The following is a 9,968-nucleotide window of genomic DNA, read 5'->3' as shown; positions in this document are numbered from 1 at the left end:
AGATAGAGTTGATGGAGATGCTCTGTGAAAGGTATTAAGAATATATGGTGTAGGAGGCAAGTTGCTAGAATCAGTGAAAAGTTTTTACCAAAAACGTTTTTACGAGTAGGAAGAGAGGAAAGTGATTGGTTCCCAGTGAATGTCAGTTTGCGGTAGGGGAGCGTAATGTCTTTATGGTTGTTTAACTTGTTTATGTATGGGATGGTTAGGGAGGTGAATGCAAGAGTTTTGGAAAGAGGGGCAAGTATGCAGTCTGTTGTGGATGAGAAGGCTTGCAAAGTGAGTCAGTTGTTGTTCGCTGATGATACAGCGTTGGTGGCTGATTCGGTTGAGAGACTGCAGAAGTTGGTGACTGAGTTTGGTAAAGTGTATGAAAGAAGAAAGCTGAGAGTAAATGTGAATAAGAGCAAGGTTATTAGGTACAGTAGGGTTGAGGGACAAGTCATCTGGGAGGTAAGTTTGATGGAGAAAAACTGGAGGAAATGAAGTGTTTTAGATATCTGAGAGTGGATTTGGCAGCGGATGAAACCATGGAAGCGGAAGTGAATCATAGGTTTTGGGGGGAGGGGGCGAAGGTTCTGGGAGCGTTGAATGACGTTTTGCCCGAACCAGAGTCCTGTTATAAGTTGTAATGAAGACTTTTAGGCATTCTCTATTTTTCCGGGGTCTACTGGAAGCACATCTTGAAATTCATCTGTTGTTAAGTACTTCACAGCTTTCTTACCCTCCACTAAAGAACGGTCGAAACTCCCAGTGCTTCACTGTCAATTGTGAAGCTTATACCCACTTTTGGCTCTGTGTTAATGACCGTCCTTTCTGAAAATATAGTCGCTTCCTCCTACACTTCAGCTGCTGCTTCCTGCCCGATCTTTCTGTGTCTTTCCTGGGAGCCTTCCCTTGATCGCCTGTGCTTGACCGCATGAGTTTCCCACAAGTGAGAAGAATCTGACTCACTAAGCTGTAGGTCCTCCCTGGGTACGTCTTTCTCTTATTTACCGTCGGACTCTATACTTTCCGTCTCATCATGATGTCGAGCAAGACTCGACCATGGTTCTAGGTTCGTGGCACATTTCAGAGCAGCTGTAAGCACGTCCACACTCAAACGTGGTTGACGCGGAACTGAGAAGCAATGAGGACTCGAGGCGTGTGAGAAATGATCATCGTCGGTAAAGGCAAAGATGAGCATATCTTATGGTATAGTTACCCCGACGGCTAGCTGTAGAAGCGAAGAATGAGAAAACGTGAATGTGTTCAAAATCAAATTCTTGAGATCAACATGAGGTGTCAGGAGAGATAATGAGCATGAGATTTATAGGGTAAGGGAGAAGTGCGGTAAAAGCGAGAGTGTAGCTGAGGTAGCTGAAGAGGGTGTGCCAAAATTTTTTTACATATTGAGAAGATAAGTGGAGAGGACAAGGAAAGGAGGAGACCGAAGTAGTTATGGAAGGATGGAGTGATCGTGGCCTGGACACACACTGAAAAGGAGAGTTTCTCTGAAGATGCCTAACTTCTTATGACATTTGAAGTTATTAAGATAAATTTGATATTTTAACTTGTGGAACAAATGAATGCGAATCTGTATATCTGTGTAAGAGCTTGGTAGATGGCAGTTGACATTTTGTTGAATCTTGATAATGTAATATGTAACTACAGATTTGTCAGCAGGTAATGATGAACACGTAGTTTCGTTGAATCATTTCCTTCCTTTGGTATATTAGGTAACAGCAGTAAAGCTGACAGACCGTAACTGCAAATATGTAATATTGTAACAAAAGCAGACCAATTGGTTTTCTGGTCCCGGAAACTAAAATGTAAACATTTCTAAACATTGTACCAGGGTAACTGCAAGCTACAACTTGCAAAAGATAAAATTTCGTGGATTAGGGAACAGATCGATATCCAGAAACATCAGATCACAATGAATGAACAGAGCTATATCTAGTGGTGCAACAGACTAATTACAGACCTGAAGATGAATCGCTCACCTGTCCTGGATTATGCAGTAGCTTTAGGTCTCGCAGCACGGCCTGTTGACTGTACCTAACATCATAGGCCAGCAATACATCACAGTCCAAAATCTTATCCTTGCCCACAGCTTCCAGCATATGGCTTATAGATGACGCATCCTTTAACAGTATTGAAATTTCTGATGTATTCTCAGATCTTCCCCTTATTCCCACTAATCTTCGTGAAGTGTTTACAGTTTTACCAGCAGTTAATCCTGTCATATTCTTCACTGAAGAACAGGCCTTATTACTGTCTTTGCTAACAGGCTGGAGTGGTTTTCTGTGATGAGGAATGTGAGGCAAGACCACTCGGACTAATATATAAGACATATCATCTTGGTAGTTAATCCCGTCATCTGAGGACTTCTTGACGGTATATGACCAAGCTTCCACCGATGATGAGAACGTGAGGATCAGCGTCCATAATATCCAATGTGATCCCATTTCCTCTATCTGTCAGAAACAAGAGTCTATAACTTTTGTAATCATTTGATGAATTGTATTTAGAATATGAATATATGTTCGTTCAAATGAGATTTTTAGTAATTTAGACATATATTGAAGTCTTTTTTAGTAATGAAACTATTTGGTCACAAATATTAGGATATGAATATATATATATATATATATATATATATATATATATATATATATATATACGAATAAAGTGTATATGGACGCGCACCTTCATAGAACATACAAAGCTCCAACAGCCAGGATCGAACCTGGGACCCCTTGTGCAAGAGGCAGGCATGTTAACCGCTAGGCTAAGGGACTGTATTATAGGAAACAACTATTCGAAATACTAAGTACTCGAATACCCTTCGTCTCACAATGGTGAGCAACGGGGTCTATCGGTTGTTTCCGAACAGAACACATAGCCAGCTGATAGCGTTTTACCGAACCTGACTGTACAACGCGGAGTTATATGAATACGAATAAAGTGTATATGAACGCGCACCTTCATAGAACATACAAGGTGCGCGTTCATATACACTTTATTCGTATTCATATAACTCCGCGTTGTACAGTCAGGTTCGGTAAAACGCTATCAGCTGGCTATGTGTTCTGTTCGGAAACAACCAATAGACCCCGTTGCTCACCATTGTGAGACGAAGGGTATTCGAGTACTTAGTATTTCGAATAGTTGTTTCCTATAATACAGTCCCTTAGCCTAGCGGTTAGCATGCCTGCCTCTTGCACAAGGGGTCCCAGGTTCGATCCTGGCCGTTGGAGCTTTGTATGTTCTATGAAGGTGCGCGGTCATATACACTCTATTCGTATTCATATAACTCCGCGTTGTACAGTCAGGTTCGGTAAAACGCTATCAGCTGGCTATGTGTTCTGTTCGGAAACAACCGATAGACCCCGTTGCTCACCATTGTGAGACGAAGGTTATTCGAGTACTTAGTGTTTCGAATAGTTGTTTCCTATAATACAGTCCCTTAGCCTAGCGGTTAGCATGCCTGCCTCTTGCACAAGGGGTCCCAGGTTCGATCCTGGCTGTTGGAGCTTTGTATGTTCTATGAAGGTGCGCGTCCATATACACTTTATTCGTATTCATATAACTCCGTGTTGTACAGTCAGGTTCGGTAAAACGCTATCAGCTGGCTATGTGTTCTGTTCGGAAACAACCGATAGACCCCGTTGCTCACCATTGTGAGACGAAGGGTATTCGAGTACTTAGTATTTCGAATAGTTGTTTCCTATAATACAATCCCTTAGCCTAGCGGTTAGCATGCCTGCCTCTTGCACAAGGAGTCCCAGGTTCGATCCTAGCTGTTGGAGCTTTGTATGTTCTATGAAGGTGCGCGTCCATATACACTTTATTCGTATTCATATAACTCCGCGTTGTCCAGTCAGGTTCGGTATAACGCTATCAGCTGGCTATGTGTTCTGTTCGGAAACAACCGATAGACCCCGTTGCTCACCATTGTGAGACGAAGGGTATTCGAGTACTTAGTATTTCGAATAGTTGTTTCCTATAATACAGTCCCTTAGCCTTGCGGTTAGCATGCCTACCTCTTGCACAAGGGGTCCCAGGTTCGATCCTGGCTGTTGGAGCTTTGTATGTTCGATATATATATATATATATATATATATATATATATATATATATATATATATATATATATATATATATATATATATATTTCATACAAACCTCCAACAGCCAGGATCGAACCCGGGACCCCTGTGTAAGAGGCAGCCATGCTAACCCGTGGGCCATGGGCCTGGCCCATAGCCTAGCGGTTAGCTTTGTCGCTGTCTCCCGCCTTTGCGAGGCAGCGCAAGGAAACAGACGAAAGAAATGGCCCAACCCACCCCCATACACATGTAAATACATAATCGTCCACACACGCAAATATACATACCTATACATCTCAATGTACACATATATATACACACACAGACACATACATATATACCCATGCACACAATTCACACTGTCTGTCTTTATTCATTCCCATCGCCACCTCGCCACACATGGAATACCATCCCCCTCCCCCCCTCATGTGTGCGAGGTAGCGCTAGGAAAAGACAACAAAGGCCCCATTCGTTCACACTCAGTCTCTAGCTGCCATGCAATAATGCCCGAAACCACAGCTCCCTTTCCACATCCAGGCCCCACACAACTTTCCATGGTTTACCCCAGACGCTTCACATGCCCTGATTCAATCCACTGACAGCCCGTCAACCCCGGTATAACACATCGATCCAATTCACTCTATTCCTTGCCCGCCTTCCACTCTCCTGCATGTTCAGGCCCCGATCACTCAAAACCTTTTTCACTCCATCTTTCCACCTCCAATTTGGTCTCCCACTTCTCCTCGTTCCCTCCACCTCCGACACATATATCCTCTTGGTCAATCTTTCCTCACTCATTCTCTCCATGTGCCCAAACCATTTCAAAACACCCTCTTCTGCTCTTTCAACCACGCTCTTTTTATTTCCACACATCTCTCTTACCCTTACAATACTTACTCGATCAAACCACCTCACACCACACATTGTCCTCAAACATCTCATTTCCAGCACATCCACCCCCCTGCGCACAACTCTATCCATAGCCCACGCCTCGCAACCATACAACTTTGTTGGAACCACTATTCCTTCAAACATACCCATTTTTGCTTTCCGAGATAATATTCTCGACTTCCACACATTCTTCAAGGATCCCAGGATTTTCGCCCCCTCCCCCACCCTATGATTCACTTCCTCTTCCATGGTTCCATCCACTGCCAGATCCACTTCCAGATATCTAAAACACTTTACTTCCTCCAGTTTTTCTCCATTCAAACTTACCTCCCAGTTGACTTGACCCTCAACCCTACTGTACCTAATAACCTTGCTCTTATTCACATTTACTCTCAACTTTCTTCTTTCACACACTTTACCAAACTCAGTCACCAGCTTCTGCAGTTTCTCACATGAATCAGCCACCAGCGCTGTATCATCAGCGAACAACAACTGACTCACTTCCCAAACTCTCTCATCCCCAACAGAATGCATACTTGCCCCTCTTTCCAAAACTCTTGCATTCACCTCCATAACAACCCCATCCATAAACAAATTAAACAACCATGGAGACATCACACACCCCTGCCGCAAACCTACATTCACTGAGAACCAATCACTTTCCTCTCTTCCTACACGTACACATGCTTTACATCCTCGATAAAAACTTTTCACTGCTTCTAACAACCTGCCTCCCACACCATATATTCTTAGTGCCTTCCACAGGGTATCTCTGTCAACTCTATCATATGCCTTCTCCAGATCCATAAATGCTACATACAAATCCATTTGCTTTTCTAAGTATTTCTCACCTACATTCTTCAAAGCAAACACCTGAACCACACATCCTCTACCACTTCTGAAACCACACTGCTCTTCCCCAATCTGATGCTCTGCACATGACTTCACCCTCTCAATCAATACACTCCCATATAATTTACCAGGAATACTCAACAAACTTATACCTCTGTAATTTGAGCACTCACTCTTATCCCCTTTGCCTTTGTACAATGGCACTGTGCAATCATTCCGCCAATCCTCAGGCACCTCACCATGAATCATACATACATTAAATAGCCTTACCAACCAGTCAACAATACAGTCACCCCCTTTTTTAATAAATTCCACTGCAATACCATCCAAACCTGCTGCCCTGCCCGCTTTCATCTTCCGTAAAGCTTTTACTACCTCTTCTCTGCTTACCAAATCATTTCCCTAACCATCTCACTTTGCACACCACCTCGACCAAAACACCCTATATCTGTCACTCTATCATCAAACACATTCAACAAACCTTCAAAATACTCACTCCATCTCCTTCTCACATCACCACTACTTGTTATCACCTCCCCATTAGCCCCCTTCACTGAAGTTCCCATTTGCTCCTTTGTCTTACGCACTTTATTTACCTCCTTCCAAAACATCTTTTTATTCTCCTTAAAATTTAATGATACTCTCTCACCCCAACTCTCATTTGCCCTCTTTTTCACCTCTTGCACCTTTCTCTTGACCTCCTGCCTCTTTCTTTTATACATCTCCCACTCATTTGCATTTTTCCCTGCAAAAATCGTCCATATGCCTCTCTCTTCTCTTTCACTAATAATCTTACTTCTTCATCCCACCACTCACTACCCTTTCTAATCAACCCACCTCCCACGCTTCTCGTGCCACAAGTATCTTTTGCGCAAGCCATCACTGCTTCCCTAAATACATCCCATTCCTCCCCCACTCCCCTTACCTCTTTGTTGTCACCTTTTTCCATTCTGTACTCAGTCTCTCCTGGTACTTCCTCACACACGTCTCTTTCCCAAGCTCACTTACTCTTACCACCCTCTTCACCCCAACATTCTCTCTTCTTTTCTGAAATCCCATACAAATCTTCACCTTCGCCTCTACAAGATAATGATCAGACATCCCTCCAGTTGCACCTCTCAGCACATTAACATGCAAAAGTCTCTCTTTCGCGCGCCTATCAATTAACATGTAATCCAATAACGCTCTATGGCCATCTCTCCTACTTACATACGTATACTTATGTATATCTCGCTTTTCAAACCAGGTATTCCAAATCACCAGTCCTTTTTCAGCACATAAATCTACAAGCTCTTCACCATTTTCATTTACAACACTGAACACCCCATGTATACCAATCATTCCCTCAACTGCCACATTACTCACCTTTGCATTTAAATCACCCATCACTATAACCCGGTCTTGTGCATCAAAACCACAAACACACTCATTTAGCTGCTCCTAAAACACTTGCCTCTCAAGATCTTTCTTCTCATGCCCAGGTGTATATGCACCAATAATCACCCATCTCTCTCCATCAACTTTTACTTTTACCCATATTAATCTAGAATTTACTTTCTTACATTCTATCACATACTCCCACAACTCCTGTTTCAGGAGTAGTGCTACTCCTTCCCTTGCTCTTGTCCTCTCACTAACCCCTGACTTTAGTCCCAAGACATTTCCAAACCACTCTTCCCCTTTACTCTTGAGCTTCGTTTCACTCACAGTCAAAACATCCAGGTTCCTTCCCTCAAACATACTACCTATCTCTCCTTTTTTCACATCTTGGTTACATCCACACACATTTAGACACCCCAATCTGAGCGTTCGAGGAGGATGAACACTCCCCGCGTGACTCCTTCTTCTGTTTCCCATTTTAGAAAGTTAAAATATATATATATATATATATATATATATATATATATATATATATATATATATATATATATATATATATATATATATATATATATGTATATATATATATATATATATATATATATATATATATATATATATATATATATATATATATATATATATATACATATATATATATATATATATATATATATATATATATATATATATATATATATATATATATATATATATATATATAATTTTTTTTTTTTTTGCTTTGTCGCTGTCTCCCGCGTTTGCGAGGTAGCGCAAGGAAACAGACGAAAGAAATGGCCCAACCCACCCCCACACACATGTATATACATACGTCCACACACGCAAATATACATACCTACACAGCTTTCCACAGCACGTCAACCCCGGTATACCACATCGCTCCAATTCACTCTATTCCTTGCCCTCCTTTCACCCTCCTGCATGTTCAGGCCCCGATCACACAAAATTTTTTTCACTCCATCTTTCCACCTCCAATTTGGTCTCCCTCGTCTCCTCGTTCCCTCCACCTCCGACACATATATCCTCTTGGTCAATCTTTCCTCACTCATTCTCTCCACGTGCCCAAAGCATTTCAAAACACCCTCTTCTGCTCTCTCAACCACGCTCTTTTTATTTCCACACATCTCTCTTACCCTTACGTTACTTACTCGATCAAACCACCTCACACCACACATTGTCCTCAAACATCTCATTTCCAGCACATCCATCCTCCTGCGCACAACTCTATCCATAGTCCACGCCTCGCAACCATACAACATTGTTGGAACCACTATTCCTTCAAACATACCCATTTTTGCTTTCCGAGATAATGTTCTCGACTTCCACACATTCTTCAAGGCTCCCAGAATTTTCGCCCCCTCCCCCACCCTATGATCCACTTCCGCTTCCATGTTTCCATCCGCTGCCATATCCACTCCCAGATATCTAAAACACTTCACTTCCTCCAGTTTTTCTCCATTCAAACTCACCTCCCAATTGACTTGACCCTCAACCCTACTGTACCTAATAACCTTGCTCTTATTCACATTTACTCTTAACTTTCTTCTTTCACACACTTTACCAAACTCAGTCACCAGCTTCTGCAGTTTCTCACATGAATCAGCCACCAGCGCTGTATCATCAGCGAACAACAACTGACTCACTTCCCAAGCTCTCTCATCCCCAACAGACTTCATCCTTGCCCCTCTTTCCAAAACTCTTGCATTCACCTCCCTAACAACCCCATCCATAAACAAATTAAACAACCATGGAGACATCACACACCCCTGCCGCAAACCTACATTCACTGAGAACCAATCACTTTCCTCTCTTCCTACACGTACACATGCCTTACATCCTCGATAAAAACTTTTCACTGCTTCTAACAACTTGCCTCCCACACCATATATTCTTAATACCTTCCACAGAGCATCTCTATCAACTCTATCATATGCCTTCTCCAGATCCATAAATGCTACATACAAATCCATTTGCTTTTCTAAGTATTTCTCACATACATTCTTCAAAGGAAACACCTGATCCATACATCCTTTACCACTTCTGAAACCACACTGCTCTTCCCCAATCTGATGCTCTGTACATGCCTTCACCCTCTCAATCAATACCCTCCCATACAATTTGCCAGGTATACTCAACAACTTATACCTCTGTAATTTGAGCACTCACTCTTATCCCCTTTGCCTTTGTACAATGGCACTATGCACCCATTCCGCCAATCCTCAGGCACCTCACCATGAGTCATACATACATTAAATAACCTTACCAACCAGTCAACAATACAGTCACCCCCTTTTTTAATAAATTCCACTGCAATACCATCCAAACCTGCTGCCTTGCCGGCTTTCATCTTCCGCAAAGCTTTTACTACCTCTTCTCTGTTTACTAAATCATTTTCCCTAACCCTCGCACTTTGCACACCACCTCGACCAAAACACCCTATATCTACCACTCTATCATCAAACACATTCAACAAAACTTCAAAATACTCACTCCATCTCCTTCTCACATCACCACTACTTGTTATCACCTCCCCATTTGCGCCCTTCACTGAAGTTCCCATTTGCTCCGTTGTCTTACGCACTTTATTTACCTCCTTCCAGAACATCTTTTTATTCTCCCTAAAATTTAATGATACTCTCTCACCCCAACTCTCATTTGCCCTTTTTTTCACCTCTTGCACCTTTCTCACACTCAATTTCATTCTTTCCCTGCAAAAATCGTCCAAATGCC

The 9,968-nt window shown here is 42.2% G+C and overlaps 1 protein-coding gene across 1 annotated transcript in view; it reads right to left on the bottom strand.

The window, feature by feature from the left end:
* Nucleotides 1–1,958: 1,958 nt before the first annotated feature.
* The window catches only part of LOC139758945 (uncharacterized), a 178,608-nt gene continuing 170,598 nt past the window's right edge, over nucleotides 1,959–9,968 (bottom strand). The window contains exon 5 of the mRNA XM_071680761.1: nucleotides 1,959–2,459. Within this exon, the coding sequence (XP_071536862.1) occupies nucleotides 1,959–2,459 (501 nt within the window). The remainder of the gene's footprint in view (nucleotides 2,460–9,968) is intronic.

Source organism: Panulirus ornatus, chromosome 32, assembly GCF_036320965.1.
Source record: "Panulirus ornatus isolate Po-2019 chromosome 32, ASM3632096v1, whole genome shotgun sequence".
Taxonomy (NCBI): domain Eukaryota; kingdom Metazoa; phylum Arthropoda; class Malacostraca; order Decapoda; family Palinuridae; genus Panulirus; species Panulirus ornatus.
Note: the sequence above shows the minus strand (reverse complement) of the source record. Positions and strands in the feature narration are given on the sequence as shown.